The following is a 17156-nucleotide window of genomic DNA, read 5'->3' as shown; positions in this document are numbered from 1 at the left end:
AAGAAGAAGAAGAAGAAGAAGACAACAATGATGACTAGGAGAAGAGCAGGTGGAGAAGGAGAGGACAAGAAAGAAGAGGAAGGTGAGGGGGAGGTAGGAAAGAAGGAGAGGATGGGGGCAAGAGGGGAAGGGGAGAAGGAGGAGAAAAAGCAAGAAAAGAGAGAGGAGGAGAGCCTGGCACTTTTATCTACTTTCCTAATACCAAATGTTTAACTTACCAAGGCTAAAGGAAGCAGACAAAGAAAAAGAAATTGCAACTAGAGACAAATCCAAAATTACAGTATCAGCCTGATCCCCAAAATAATAAAACCTTGAATCTTTCCTGTATACTTAGACTCCCTAATAAAAACAGTTCTATCCCAGATTTTTGGTATGGTGATATCTTAACATAAATCCTGACCTTTGTGAACATGATGATGGCATTCACCATAAAGAGATTACTGTAAACCTAATAGTCATGGTAACCTTTTGTGTGATTTTTTTTCCCCTATAAATGTATGTTGGGTTGTGGATTTTGTGAGCTTGGCTTCGGAAGTCTGACAGCTTTGAACTCCACAAATAAATCCTCATTTAAAAAAAAAAAATACTTGTTTTTCTCAAACCTTCATTTGACATATCATACATCAGGGAACACTGAGAAAAAAGAAAAAAGAAAAAACCAGCAAGGACCTGGATGGAGAGTGAGAGGAAGCTGGGCATAAGCTTAGCTGCTCAGGCTGAGTGAGGAGGGCCTTCCAGCTTCACCAAGTTTCAAAAAGAACTATGGCGAGACCTCCATCTGGAAGTCCTCCTGCCTCTTCTGATAGGAAGTGGGAGGGCCTCAGAACCAGAGCTACCTAGGTACATATGAAAGCACCAACAGATTTTCCACACCTCTTCAAACCCACACATTTTGCCTATACACACCTGTCTATCTACACACTGATGTAGCATTTCACACTATCAGCTTTGGAGCTCAGCATATGTACACAGTGTATGCAGTGCCCTTGTACTCACAGAGCCAAGTTATTCCAATTAATATGCATACTTAATGCAAATGGTTATTCACACCTACACAAACACGTTATACACATACCATTCACATTCAAATCCAGGCCTTACACACACGTCTATTAATACATCTCTCAAATACAGCAACAAACATATCAACACACTTTCACACTATATAAAGTATCTCAATGGGAAATAAACATACTCTGGACTAACAAAAAATACATGCATACATATAAGCTCACAATTGAGTATTCTCCACAACACACATGCTTTCCCATGCACTCAATTCCCCAGCCTTTGCTTTTATGTATACAGAGAGAGGCAAGTTAGGGGTTAATGCTTCCAGCTTTAGTCTCTAGTCTCAGAGGAAGCCAGAGATTGAGGCAGGGGGGCCTACCAGGAGGGGGAGAACTCATGCTTGGGGAAGGGAAAGGCCAGACTTGAACAGGTCTTTAAATAGGTCCTAATCTACAGTCTCTGCTAAAAGCTGAATCACAGGAGCCAGTTAGAGCTGCTCATGGTCAGAGATGAAGGAGAGCTCAAGGTGAGTGATTTGCTTGTACCCTAGTCATCTCTGTGTTTCCCAGAGAAAAGTTGGACTCACGGAGGCTCCAAGTAGCTGGAAGACAAGGCAAGTTACACTGCGCAGAATGGCTTGACTCACTGGGGCCTCCAGGTCCAGAGATCCCTGACTGCTGGATTTCCTTCGGAGATTGGGAGAAGATTTACTGCTCACACTGTGTCTTCCATGGAAATTCTAGAAAAGTAGGAAGGCTGCGTCCACACAATCCCTCCATGATGGACACTGGATCTGAATCCTACCCTGCTCCAGCATTATTGCTCTATGCCTGGGTTTTAGACACCCCAAGGTGAGAAAATGGTCTAAATGTCCCTGAACTATTCCTTAGCAAGCTCTCAGCCCATTTTATCCTTGACCCTTCAGGCGTGAGCAACACAGCTAACCTGACAGATATAACTATCTCCACTTAATGGTGGAGTAATTGAAGGCCAACAGAGCCAGTGGTACCAGCATGGATTCACCCACACTCACAGATGAAAGCTGAGCTCCATCAGTGTGAGAACAGCATTCTTATAACCATATTTTCTGATCCAAAGGCTATGCCAAGTTCTCACAAGTTAGATTATACATTTACAGAAGAGAAAAATCAACTCTGAAGACCAGTGTGTGATCACCCCAGTGATAATGTTGAAAAAGATGACTTAATTCCTTCTGTCAGTAAGCACTAGGCTCACTAGAGGTCTAGCCCATGTGGGGCAGCAACAAGGACATATTGAAAAGCAGGAAAAGGGGGAAGGAATGTTGGGCAAGAAGGGAAATTGCTCTTCTTTTCCTACTCTTGAGGGAATTCATATACCCCGCCCTCCACCCAGCAGCAAGTTGATAACATGTGCCTGCCTCAGAAATAGGATTGAAAACCTCACACACTTCACAAAATGATCCAAGATTGGTAAACTCCCAGTCCACTCCACATGACTGGGAGCCTTCACTCTGCACTGGCCGAGTGCATAAGTCTGAGGGGAAGAAAGGCAAGGGAATTGCTGTTAGTGAGGACACCAGATTCGATTCGGTTGTATGGAAGAAAGAAAGGCACCTGTTAAGGGACCCCATCTCCTACTTCAGAAACGGGTCCTAGGTCACCACCTGAGAAGAGTTGCCACCCCACAAGGAGTATGGAGTACAGGTGAGTTCCTCATTACGGCTCATGGGCAGAAAACTTGTGAGAGTTAAAAACAATAAAATGTAAATACTTATGGTGTTATATTTACAAAAATGCAATGTCTTCCACAACTAATTAAGAAGATTATTATGCACTTTGAGAAATTGCAGGTTTAGCAGGCATCTCACCAGTACCCAGTGCAAGAATGAAGATGGTCTCAGCATGTTTTCCAGGTGCCCGTGAGCCTCAGTGACCATGTCCTCACAAATGGACGGTGACAAACAGGAGGCAGAAGGGAGGGAGAGAGGAAGACTCCGGTTCAAACAGCACATATAACTGGAAGAACAGGCCGGGCAGGAGCAGATAAAACTAGAGCCCTCGACCCCAGATAATGTGTGTGTCTGAATTTTCACCACAACCTGGATAGGAATATTTGTTTTGAGCGAACCTGTAGCTATTATCAAGGTAGGGTAGGAAAGCTTCCAATGTAGAGCAAGATTTGTAAAGTCTGAGCTCCATATCTCTCATAATGTTATAATGCTAGGGAAAATCAGAAAGAGGTCAGGTCTATTTGGGATCTCGAAGAAACCCTTTTTAGGAACCATTACGCCTGGATGAATGAAACATTCGTTAGTCCCAACAGGTGATTTGTTATGGGAAGAGATACTCTTCTTGTCTGGGTGCTTCTGTTATGGAGGAGACTCAAACAAAGATTCAGGTCAACTGAGATGAAATAGTGAAAAGGTGCCTTTAAGAACCAGGTAAGCTTCTGTGTCATGGACTCCTAGGGAGGTGACAGTCACCAGAGGGATCCAACAAGATCGACCATGTAAAGCAAGTATAGGCAGAGGAGGGCATTCAGGTCTTTCACGGGCCAGCACAGCAGACTCTAGCATGAGAATTATGTATAACTCTCCTGTGGCCGTGGTGCCAAAGTAGTGTCTAAAGGTTTCTCCAACAATGTTAAGATTTGGCTAAGCAGTGAAAAAGTCCATTGCCACTGAACAACGTCATTTATGTGTTATTGGCTTCAGCAAATGTTTATTAAACCCCTATTCTGTGCCAAGCACAGAGGTGCTAGGCATGGTGCACTGTTCAGGGTTCCCCTCATGAAAATTTACCATCAGGACAGGATTTCGAAAACTATAGCCTGCAGACCAGATCCAGCTTGCAGGCTGTTTTTATAAATAAAATTGTATTGGAATGTAGCCCCACTCACACATTTCTGTATTGACTGTGGCTGCTCTCAAGCTACAGGGGCAAAACTGACTAGTCACAACGGAGGCTGTATAGTGCACAAAGCCTAAAATATGTATGATCTCACCTTTTACAAAAAAGTTTGCTGACCTCTAATCTAGGAGGACATACACTAAAGATAGTAGGTTTAATTACAGGTGTACAATTGTCAGTTATCCTCTAGCCCAAATTCTCCTGTTACTTCTAGAGTCAGAGCTAACTCAACATCACTACATACCTTGCTATGAGCCTTTAAGCCAAAGTGTTTTCCAAACTGGCTTCCTACCCTGAAAAGCTGCCCAAGTGGCTTAAACAAAGGGCTGGAAAGAACCTATGGGAAAGGTTAAACAAGTTAGTTAGTTCTGAAGGATAGGAGGGCAAGAATGACTTATTACTGACATTATTTCTCAGGTTAGTTTTCCCTTACCAGATTCGATTTTCAAGGAAAATATTGATTCTTTGACAAAAATCGCACTTGCAGCTAGTATGCTTTGATTCCATTTTGAATGACATAAATATGAATGAGGAATAAAGAGTAGCATCACTTTATGTGCAAAAATCTATTTATTAAAACAGTTAAAATTATTCCTTTAACATTAAACCCTTTTACTCTATTTTTAAATTGCTCTTTCGAAAAGAGTATAAATAATAATATTCATTTGATTATTATCACCTATATAGAGTACATACCTTCTCAGGGGAGAACAATATAACCATTCTATGATGCTGGCTTCAGAGAATAGCTCTTCACAACCTGCGTCCTTCATCCTACTTGGGATCCCAGGACTTGAGAATTACCACTTTTGGATTGCCTTTCCTCTCTGTGCCATGTATCTTGTGGCTATAGTTGGCAATATCATTGTCCTTCATATAGTCCGAACTGACCACACTCTGCATGAGCCCATGTACCTCTTTCTAGCCATGCTGGCTATCACTGATCTGACCCTCTCCTCTTCCACCCAACCTAAAATGCTGGCTATACTCTGGTTTCATGCTCATGAGATTGAATACCATGCCTGCCTCATCCAGGTGTTCTTCATCCACGCCTTTTCTTCTGTGGAGTCTGGGCTGCTCATGGCTATGGCCTTGGACCGTTATGTGGCTATCTGCTTCCCACTCCACCACTCTACTATCCTGACCCCAGCTATGGTGGGGAAACTGGGAGCAGCTGTGATGATGAGAGGGTTGCTGTGGGTGAGTCCCTTCTGCTTCATGGTCTCCGGGATGCCCTTCTGCCCCAACCACGTCATTCCCCAGTCCTACTGTGAGCACATGGCTGTGCTGAAGCTGGTGTGTGCAGATACTAGAGTCAATCGTGCATATGGGCTCTTTGTGGCTTTCTCTGTGGTTGGCTTTGATATCATTGTCATCAGTATATCCTATGTGATGATTCTGAGAACTGTTCTGAGGTTGCCCTCTGATGAAGCCCGGCTCAAGGCTTTTGGCACATGTGCTTCCCATATCTGTGTCATCTTGGCTCTTTACATCCCAGCCCTCTTTACCTTCCTCACCCACCGCTTTGGACATCATGTGCCCCGAGTGGTACATATCATGTTTGCTAATATCTATCTACTGGTACCTCCCATGCTCAACCCCATCATCTATGGAGTTAGAACCAAGCAGATAAGGGACAGGGTTATTCAAGGATGTTGTGGAAAAGATCCCTGAGCCAAGGGTCACGGGATCACAACCAACCCCACTGCCCCACTCTCCTGGCACATCACATATCAGAACAAAGTCATCTCTGCGACAAAAGGCCAGAGATTAGCAACCCTACAGAACAAAAGGAACAATTTTCAAAATGCCCAGAACAAGAGCTTTCTGACATGTGATTGATCGTAAATACTGAGTTGACTAATCTTCATCATCACAAGAAAACCATAAAAAAATATGTCCACCTATCACATAAGGAAAGATTTGAACAGAATCCCATCTTCCATAGACCACTAAGGTGAAAATGATTTTTTTTACCCTGGAAGGAGAAGTATAAGTTCCTATACCTTGTTAAGAAGGAGATTAGAACTTTCCATCAAAACAGTTAAAAAGTATACGTATTTTTCCATCTTGGAATCTCTTTATGAAAATAGAATTTGAGGGGAAAAAAAGTACAAAGACACATAACAATGAATCATGGAACACTACATCAAAAGCTAATGATGTACTGTATGGTGACTAATATATCTTAAAAAAAAAAAAAAGCCCTAAGAGAAAAAGAATAGATTCACTAATTATAAAAACAAACACGGAAACGTACATATATTGATCCAGAAGACCCAGATGAAGAATGAGCAACTGAATATCATTTATCGTTTAACTAGTATATTTGCAAAATGCATGTAAAGATGTGAAAAATGATCAATATATAATGATAAAGAAAATTACATTTGCCGATAAGGATGATACCAATTCTAAAAAGAAATACATAGGCATAGAAAAAGATTCTGGGACTACATCTAAATGCTAATAAATTACAACTCAATACTGAGACTTGTGGTATTTTAATTTTCTTTTTGCACATTCATGTATTTTTAAAAATTATCCTTGAGAAAGTTTTAGTATGTGAAAAAGTATCTGAAACAATAACAAAAGTGTATAGACCAGGTTAATTCAGTGCCAAAGCCTAAGGGAATGGAGGAGGTAGTCCGAGAGGATGAAGGACTCCAGAATACAGCAAGTTCCAGATAATCTTGCAAATCTCCATGAAAATTGCTGCCAGAATCACAACATTTTGAGACTGGTAACAGGGAGCATTTGGTAGGCTGAGTGTTGGTCTCTCCTTCCAGAAATTGCCTATTGCCCGATGACAGTGGATTGCAGAGTGAAGAAGTTTTGGGAAAAAATGGAAAAGGAGATTCTCTTCTGAAGATAGTTGTATTGTTAAAGGTAACGAAATACACTGTAAATCTGAGGATTTGCCAATATTTAATTTCCTTTTCAATTAAAATGTTAAGCTGTTTTAGAAAACTATATACTTTCTGATTTTTTCACTTTATTGTGGCGTACTTACACAAAAAGGTGCATATGTTTGATGTATGCATTTTGATGACTTTGGACATATGCATACACACATGATAGCATCACCACAAACAAGGCAAAACCATCTATCACATTTACTGCATCTGTGTATTTGTCCTCCTTCACCACTCTCCTGTCAAAGCCAGCAGTAAGGAAGATTCTAGAACTCAGGGACTTATGTTCCTAAAACCAACATCAGATGAAGGTGCTTGAAGAGTTAATCGGGAACATGTTTGCTTCTCCCAGGAGAAACAGCTAGAGGAGCCTAAAAGTGTCCCCAGAAATGAATGGCTACTCTGAAGGAGCATTTTCAAGATTTCCAGATATTAGAGATGCAAAGGGATCCTGATCCTGTTCTCAGCAAATCAGTTAATGATTGTGAGTCCTTCTTTTTTTCTCTTAAAATAAGATTTGTTGCTGTTTAACTTGTGACAATAAAATGTAAATATTTTAACCCACACTTTGAAGAGTTCTGACACATGCCTCCCTCTGTAGCTACCAGCCCGATTCAGACACAGAACATTTCCCTCACTTCATAAAAGGTTCTCATGTCTCTCTGGGGTCAATCACCCCCTCTCTACCCCGGCCAGGAAAACCCTGAGCTGATGTCTTTCACTATAGATTAATTTTTCTCTCACTAGCACTTTGTAAATGAGAGAATAAATAATACATTCTTTTGAGTCTGGTGTCTTTCACACAGTATAAAGTTTTTCAGATTCAGCCTTACTGTTGCATGTATGATAAGTAGAGCATTTCCTGTTAATTCTGAGTAGTATATTCTATTTTTTCCACGTACCCATTGAGGTATTGCTACTGTTGTAACCAATTGTTACCGTTTTCCCTTGCTTCAGCCCTTCTAGCCTTCTACCAAACATATCCACTTCTTATCTGTCTAGAGCTTTGCTCTAAATCTTCCCATTTCCCTCAGTTGTTATTTTCTAGAACATACTAGGCTCCTCTCAACATCCCTTAGGTATCAACTAATACCCTCCTTATCAGTGACATGTTTCTTAACCTATGTATCTCAATTAGTTCTTGCCCCCTGTAATTTTCCTTCAACTCAAATATTTGATATCCTCTCTTAACACAATGTGTAATTATTTAAATTACTTATTCACCATCTGTTCCTCTGTCTGGAATATAACTTCCATAAAAGTATAGCACAGGTATTCACTATTCTATCTCCAAACCAGGCTACTCCAAAAAACTACTTACAGGAATGAATGCTTAAATGTTTATATGGGGCTGGTATGACCGTCACAACAATTCCACTGCTGACCACAGAATGGCATGTGCAGGTCCATTTTGTCCTCCATCCTGCCAAATGGGATACCAGACTTTTCAGTCCTAGGGCCTCATTTCATTATTCCCATGGAAACTCTGAAGGATGTTGTTTGTCAAAGAAGATAAATTTGATATATGAAAAACAATTCATCCCTCATACACTTCTTTTTATTAACAAATATAAACTATTTTATTAACAAATATAAACTATTTGGAAATTTAGAGTCAAGAAATACCGATTGGGCGTTTATGTTGCTCCAATCATTCTGTAAGGATGGGAACATGGAGAACAAGAGAGACTGGCAATCAGAGAACCTAGTTAGTAAGAAATTAACAAAAGAAATATACTGGATACCTACAATTCCAGCTCCAAAAGGAAAACTAATTTCTTAACCCATGCAGCTCTGTCCTGGTTAGAAGTATCCTTAAATTTTCTGAATCAGTGGAAACAGATGATTGCCTCCATTACAACCTGAAGAACCAGTGGACAATGGGTCCAGGACGTCAAATCTGTAAATAACTTCAGCATCTCTGTACTCATTCCCAAAAACCAACAAGGGTGTACTTTGAGTGAGAGATTGGCTTTCCCATTTGTGAGATGGGCAGAGTCATCACAGTGCCTCTCTTCTCTTGGGGAGCACACACCTCTAGGTGACCTACTGACTAGGAGAGGCCAGGCAGAACTGAACAAAAGCAGGTCAGCTTCTCCTGGATTTTAAACATTACTCAGATCCAATCTTTGCTGTCAGGGCTCAGTTCTGGAATAGTTAGTTAAGCTTTAGAAGGATTCCTGGAGGCCAGTAAAGGAGAAATCATGGCCATCTATTGGAAAAGACAGAAGCCTGTCCTGGCAGTGTTCCACAAGAAGCTAGATCAAATAGACAGGCCCATGAAAAGATGTCCAGGGACCCTGACATAGTAAGGGAGAAGAAGCACTAAGCACTGCTCCCCCAGAAATCCCCTCCCCAAGAAATAAACAGTCCACTCCCTAGTCAACAACTGTCAATAAAAGCCAGAAACCAAAACCCAGAGTTGCACAGAGGTCCCTTAGGCTTCCCACTCTCACCACTGCAGTGTGCTCTCTCTTTCATAACCTCTTCACTTACACCACTCAACCACTGTGTCAGGTCAGTCCTTGTCCAAAGGCAAGGAAAACAAAAGCAAAAATGAACTATTGGGCCTTCATCAAGATATAAAGCTTCTGCACAGCAAAGGAAACAGTCAACAAAACTAAAAGGCAACCTATGGAATGGGAGAAGATATTTGCAAATGACATAACAGATAAAGGGTTAGTACCCAAGATCTATAAAGAACTTCTGAAACTCAACACCCAAAACACAAACAATCCAGTCAAGAAATGGGCAGAAGACATGAACAGACATTTCTCCACAGAAGACATACAAATTTCTAACATACATATGAAAAAATGCTCCACAATACTTGCCATCAGGGAAATACAAATCAAAATCACAATGAGATGCCACCTTACACCAGTTAGAATAACTAAAATTAACAAGACAGGAAATAACAAATGTTGGCAAGGATGCAGAGAAAGTGTAACCCTCTTACAGTGTTGGTGGGAATGCAAGCTAGTACAGCCACCTATGGAGGTTCCTCCAGACATTGAAAATAGAGCTGCCCTAAGACCCAGCAATTGCACTACTGGGTATTTACCTCAAAGATACAGATGTAGTGAAAAGAAGGAGCACTTGCACTCCAATGTTCATAGCAGCAATGTCCATAATAGCCAAACTATGGAAGAAGCCAAGATGTCCTTCAACAGACGAATGGATAAAGAAGCTGTGGTTCATATATACAATGGAATATTACTCAGCTGTCAGAAGGGATGAATGCCTACCCTTTGCATCAACATGGACGGAACTGAAGAGTATTATGCTAAGTGAAATAAGTCAATCAGAGAAAGACAATTATCATATGGTTTCACTCATATGTGGAATATAAGGAATAGCACAGAGGACCATAATGGATGGGGATTGGGGGGTTACTGAATGGGAATAAATCAGAGGGAGACAAACCATGAGAGACTCTTGACTCTGGGAAACAGACTGAGGTTTACAGAAAGGAGTGGGGTGGGGAGATGGGGTAACTGGGTGATGGGCATTAAGGAGGGCATGTGATCTGATGAGCACAGGGTGTTATATGCAACTAATGAATCATTGAACACTACATCAAAAACTAATGATGTACTATACGTTGGCTAATTGAATTTAAATTTAAAAAATATAGCAATCCCACCTATAGAGTAAAATGTGAATTAACTCAAACTCTTTGCCCTGCTAGTGCAGGTGTAAATGGCTATAATTGGAAAACTTCTTGGTCATGTCTACTAGCGCTTAACCCGACAATTTTCCTCTCAGGCTTGCAACCGTGGGCAGTGCATCCATATATTTCTTGAATGCCAAAGAAAATGATGCTCACAGCAGAATTACTGGCAATAGAAAATAAAACCAGGGGGTGCCTGGGTGGCACAGCGGTTAAGCATCTGCCTTCGGCTCAGGACATGATCCCGACGTTGTGGGATCGAGCCCCACATCAGGCTCTTCTGCTATGAGCCTGGTTCTTCCTCTCCTACTCCCCCTGCTTGTGTTCCCTCTCTCGCTGGCTGTCTCTATCTCTGTCGAATAAATAAATAAAATCTTTAAAAAAAGAAAAGAAAAGAAAACCAGGAAAACCACCAAATACCCATTAACAACAAAATGGATAAATTAATTCAGGTGAGGTATAGCCATGGGGTATAACATCACACAGCAATGAAAATGAAAGAACTATAATTAGACATAACTATGTGAATGAATTCCACAAACATAATGTAAAGCAAAAAATAACAATAAATTTTATAAAAAGCCAGATGTAAAAGATTACATTTATTAAATATAGCACTAATCCATTCACTTACAGTTCAGAAACGGGCAAAATTAATTTATTTTGTTAGAAGTCAGAATAGTGGTTGCCTCTGAGGAGAGAGGAAGAAAGATTGAAAGATCTGGAAAGGTGGCTTCTGGGGTGCTAGTAATTTTCTGTTACTTTAACTGGGTTGTGGTTACACCAATATGTTCAAATGGGAAAATCCAAGCTGTACAATTATGGTGGTACCCTGTAATGTATGTTATACTTCAATGAAAGGTTTACTTAAAATAAAACCTTGCCATTAAACTTTCGACTGGGGCAAAAATTTTAGAATCTTTAGACAAATCTATGTTCAAATTTTACCTCTGATTCTATCTATCTAAAACTTGACAGGATCCTTCACTTTTTGATTCTTCATTTCTTGACATATGAAGTGAAGATATTGCTGTTTACTTGCAGGCAGCTACTGGAATCAGTGAGATAATTAATCACTTCGTGCTCAGTAAATGCAATTAAGAAGGGAAGATCCAGAGAGGTTTATCAAGTTTTCCAGGAATTCCAAAGAAGTATTGGAAAACTCAGGATGGGATGTCCCTAGAATTCCATCCTAGGACTGTAACCTTCAAGAGTAATTGTCTATCCTTCCTCTATACCAGATCAAATAGAACTCAAGTCAAAAAGTCCCAGCTTCCCAGTTAATGCTAATGTGAAGTGAGGACTGAAGATGACTGCATTCTAATAAACACGTTCTATTTTGCCAGTGTCAATGCAGTTATTAGGACTTTAGATAAATGACCATTTCTTTATTTGCAATCAAAGAAGAGTATCCTTATTTCTAATACACTAACCTGAATTTGTTTTTACATTTAAAGTGTATGAATTAAGAATGTATTTCATAATCAACATACATAACCATTGTATGATTTTTCTTTTCCTAAAACATATTAATAAATCAATGTGTTTCTTATAATTCACTGCATTAAAATCAAGTACCTACAGTAAAAACTAAACACACACACACACACACACGTACACACACACACACATTTAGAGAATAAATAGAAAGGAAAAAATAGAGGTCATTTTATTTATAGGAAGCTGATAGGTTATGCAGAATATACAAAGAATGGACAAACTTTTGGGGCACTGGGGTGGCTCAGTTGATTAAGTGTCTGCCTTAGGCACAGGTCATGATCCTGGAGTCCTAGGATCAAGCCCCTCATCTGGCTCCCTGCTCAGAGGAGAGTCTGCTGCTCTCTCTGTACTCTCCCCCCCCCACTTCTCACACTCTCTCTCTCTCCCTCAAATAAATAAATAAATAAATAAATAAATAAATAAATAAATAAAATTTAAGCAATGGAATGGACAAATATTTAAATTAATAAATGGATGTAGCAAGATATATGATACAATGTCACAATACAAAAGTGTTTTTCATATTTTCTAACAAACACTTAGAAGAGTATATTTAAAGGGCTACCATTTAAAATACATAAAAATCAAACACCTAAAAATAAATTTTACAAAGATGTAAAACACCTCTACTCTGAAAACTATAAAAGTGCATTGAAATTAAGGAAATCCTAAATAAAGGGAGAGACAAACCATATTCAAGGGTTGGATAATTCAGTATGTTAAAATGCTGTGAAATATTCTCCTCAAGATAGTTTATAGGTTCAATGCAATCCCATCAGTCTCAGAATTTCTGTATGGATGTGTGTGTGTGTGTGTGTGTGTGTGTGTGTGTGTGTGGTGAGTTAACAAGCTGATTCTAAAATCCATAATGAAATTTTTTAGGTTATTTGAAGACTTACTGAATTCAACAGAGAACCATTACTAAGCTACAATATTTAAGACAATTTGGTTTTTGCCAAGAATCAGACAATTGGAATAAGGAAGCAGAGGAAAGAGTCCAAAGCAGACACAAGAGATATATGAACACTTTATAATAAAGGTGCAACCAAACACCAATGTAGAAACCTTGGTCTCTTCAATGAAAGTTTCTGAGTTAATTTTTATATTCATACAAAAATAAACTTGACCTCCATCCACCTCATACCACAAATGCAAATGTATTCCAAATGATATATAGATTTAAATGTGGAAAATAAAAAAAATCAGGTTCCCATTTGGACAAGAGGTTCCTATTTATTGTCCACTGGAAAATATATTTACATTGGTGGAGTAAACAACTATGTCTTAACTAGAGGTTAGAAGTCATTAAATATAAAGGGAAAACAGCTTGCTCTAAATTAAAACAGGAAATCTATTCATCAGAAGACACTTCTCAAGAAAGTGAATATTAAAAAGAGGTTTTGTATCCTGTATATATAAAGAACTCTATAAAAATCAAAAGAAAAAGCAAACAAGCCAATGAAAAAATGGGGAAAAGCCTGGAACAGGCTTATAAGAAACTATATCCAAAGTGTCATTAAACATATGAACAGGTATACAATATCATTAGTTAGGAAAATGCTAACTAATACCAAAATCAGACAACAAACCCACAGGATGGTTAGCTTTAAAAATACTGGTAATATCAAATATTAGTAAAGATATGAATCAACAGAAACTCTCACATGCTGCTGGTGTGAATGTAAACTGGTATAAATTCTTTTAAACCTTGTCTGGTAGTATCTCAAACTTGACCCAGCAATTTAGCTCCTGAAATATTCACCAACAGAAATGTATATATGTGTGCTCTAAAAGACATAATAATGTTTATAGCAATATAATTATAACCAAAACCAGAACACAATGAAAATGTCTAGGAAAAGAAACATTGGTAACTTTTGGTGTGTTCATACAATTACAAGAATTAAAAAGAATGAACAGGGGCACCTGGGTGAATCAGTCAGTTAAGCATCTGACTCTTAGTTTAGGCTCAGATCATGATCTCGGGGTCCTGGGATAGAGCCCCGCATTGGGTTCTGCACTCAGTGAGGAGTCTGCTGGAGATGAGCTCCCTCTGCTCCTCCCCCTGCTCACGCTCCTTCTGTCTAAAATAAATAAATAAAATCTTAAAAAAAAAAAAAAGAATGAAACACCTGCCATACACAACATGGAAAAAAATCTCACAAAGGTAACGTGAAATGAGCCAGAAACATAAGTATTGATACTGTATTCTTCAATTTATATATTTATATTTTATTATATAATAAATGCAAGTTATAGGCAAAACCAATCTAGGATGTTGGAAGTCAGGATGGTGGTAACTTTGTGTGTAGAAGGAGGGGACAGTTATTGGGATGGGATAGAAGAGAATATGTGGTAAGGATCAGAGTTAACAAACTATAGCCAGCAAGCCAAATCTGGCCTGCCACCTATTTTTATAAATGAAGTTTAATTTGAACCCAGCCATATCAAATCAAGTTGTCCATAGCTATTTCCATGCTACAATATCAAATGTGCATAGTTAAGACAGAGAACTATATGGCCTGAAAAAAATTAAAATATTTACAATATATTCCTTATAGAAAAGAAAAAAAACTTGAAGCCTCTGTTCCGTATCACTACCTGGCCTGCAATTCTATGTGATAAATCATTGAGCAGTACAACACATGCATAGTCTGCTGAATGTATGTTATTATCTTTATGTTAGACTTTTATTTCCGATTCAACAAGCCATTATTTGGTTCCTATGATGTATCCTGATGTGTTCTGGGTGCTTTATATAATGCATAAGCTGTAAAAAGCACAATCTTTTTCCTCAGTAACTTCAAAACCTCCATGAAGACATACCATTCAGGGCATAAGTAAATATGACTCTGCATTTTAGTGCTTTAGTGCTCATGAGGAACCGCAAGAGAGTTGAGCAGTGAAAAGCAACTGAAACAGATTTCTGTAGACCTTACACAGAAATCATCTATTGCTGCCTAACAAATTACCACAAATGTCCTGTCTTTAAAGATCTCAAAATATTTATCTCACAGTTTCACTAGGGCAGTACTCTGGGTACAGCTTAGCTGAGTCTGCAAGACTGTAATCAAGGTATAGTCAGGGCCAGGGTCTCACACGATGCTCGACTGGGGAAGGATATGCATTCAAGATCACCAGGTTGTTAGCAGGATTCTGTTAGTTCCTTGTGGCCTGTTAGATTGAGGGACTCAGTTCCCTGGCTGGCTGTTGGCTGGACAAAGCCATGTTTAGTTCTTAGCTGGTTGTTGGCTACAGATGGCCGTCAGTTCTTTGCCATATGGCAAAGCAACATGCTGACATTTCATCGGCACCAATCTTAGGTAACGTAGGCATGAAAGTAATATCCTATCACCTCCGCCATTATACCATGGGTTAGAAGCACATCATAGGCTCTACCCATATTCAAGAGCAAAGGATCACACAAGGGTTCAAGGAGGCAGGGATAATCAGGGACTATTATTTTATAATCTGCCCATCACAGAAAAATTTGGATGGAAACCCTGGTTAGATTGTCAGCTCTTTGAAGGCAACAATGGTAATTTTTTTACACTGACTCATAAAATTTGGTGCAATGATTTGCTCATAGCTCATTTCTTGTTGTTGAAGTATCAGCCAGGTGCTTGATAGGGGTTCCAGGTAGAGTTATAATACTTGAATTGGCCCTCTTACATTTTCTGGCATTAAGAGTCTCAAACAGGGGGGCACCTGGGTGGCTCAGTTCATTAAGCATCTGCCTTCAACTCAGGTCATGATCCCAGGGTCCTGGGACCGAGCCCCACATTGGGCTCCTTACTCAGCAGTGAGTCTGCTTCTCCCTCTCCCTCTGACTGCCACTCCCCTGCTTGTGCTCTCTCTTTCTGTCAAATAAATAAATAAAATCTTAAATAAACAAAAAGAGTCTCAACCAGGAACCATAGGAATAATAGAAAAATAGAAATTAAAGAAAAATAGCTAAATGGGTAACAGATTATTGGTTTTATTGATATCTAGGTAAACATAAGACTCTCTTTGCCAATGTGGGAGTTCTCTATAAAGGAGAAACATAATGTTCAAATCTGGATCTTCTTTTTTCCTATGAATCTAGAATTGCTAGATCTGAAAAGCAACCTGCCTCCATTATGCAACTGTCCACATTGACAACAATGGCCAAACTTCCCCAGGAATCTTATGTTCTTGAACTTAGTACCACAGGAAAATCGTTAATTATGAGAACAAGAACACATGCACATGAGAACTCATCATTCACCCACAGTGACCCGGCCACTAGCTAAACAGGGCCGAATTAATATATAAGGAGCTGACCCATTTCTTGGGGAAAAGCCAGTGAGTGGCTGGACAGAGATGGATTGTGGACTAGATGTATCATCCTCCCCATGTGTCAATGTGATAATGTAGGACCAAGGGCCTGGAAGCTGGGGTGCATAATTTCTCTCTCCATTGTCACCATAATTATTATTCCAGTGAATTAGTTACTATCTTCCCAGTGTACTGATAATCCATAGCCCATAACATGCATTTCTCTATCCTACAATGCCCAGAAAATGCCTAAACTTTCCATTTATATGGATAAATTAGGTTTTTTGCTTTGCATTTAATGCCTGTGGATCACTAGTCACTTGAGTTAGTAGCTAAAATCCTTCTGAGATTATATAGCATTGTCCTGTATTTACAGATGAAGAAAGAGAGATTTCAGTTTTTCTCTGAATATGGCCCCAGGGAGATGCACATTTTAACAATGGCCCCACAGCTCAATTCCACTTTGCTATAAAGTCCGTGGCTCCAGAACTGTAACTTGCGCTCTCTCTCTGGTGGTAAAAACAAGGAAGGCTCCTCTTTCCACATAAAGCTGGTAAGAAGGTAGAGAAAGGAGTTCATTGTTTTGACTTTATGCTTTGATTGTTACCTATTCACAAATATTCATATGAACTTCCAGAAAATAGGTAACATTAGGATTCACCTTGTCTTCAGGGATCCATATAACACACAGATATCTGACCCAGACTAGTTTATAGACAAATATTGTAATAGTTTTTCTCAGATTAAATGAAAACCTGAGAACTGGAGTTTAAAAAGGAACCAACAGAAAACTAGCCTAAAAGGAATGATGACATAAATGCTAATTACAGGGTATTTACTCTCAGGTAATAAACTTTACCTAGTATT

At 39.3% G+C, this 17156-nt stretch overlaps 1 protein-coding gene across 1 annotated transcript; it reads left to right on the top strand.

Annotated features, from left to right (window-relative positions):
* Nucleotides 1-4628: 4628 nt before the first annotated feature.
* Nucleotides 4629-5592, top strand: LOC103681161 (olfactory receptor 52R1-like). Its single transcript, XM_008710692.1, has one exon. The coding sequence runs from the start codon at nt 4629-4631 to the stop codon at nt 5574-5576; it is 948 nt and encodes a 315-aa protein (XP_008708914.1). The 3' UTR covers nt 5577-5592.
* The last annotated feature ends 11564 nt before the right edge of the window (nt 5593-17156 follow it).

Source organism: Ursus maritimus, unplaced genomic scaffold, assembly GCF_017311325.1.
Source record: "Ursus maritimus isolate PB19 unplaced genomic scaffold, ASM1731132v1 scaffold_16, whole genome shotgun sequence".
NCBI lineage: Eukaryota > Metazoa > Chordata > Mammalia > Carnivora > Ursidae > Ursus > Ursus maritimus.
The sequence above is the reverse complement of the archived record's forward strand: the minus strand, read 5'-3'. Positions and strand labels throughout refer to the sequence as shown.

Excerpts from the sequence above, each read along its gene's own strand:
- LOC103681161 (XM_008710692.1), top strand. The coding sequence starts at position 4,629 with ATGATGCTGGCTTCAGAGAATAGCTCTTCACAACCTGCGTCCTTCATC.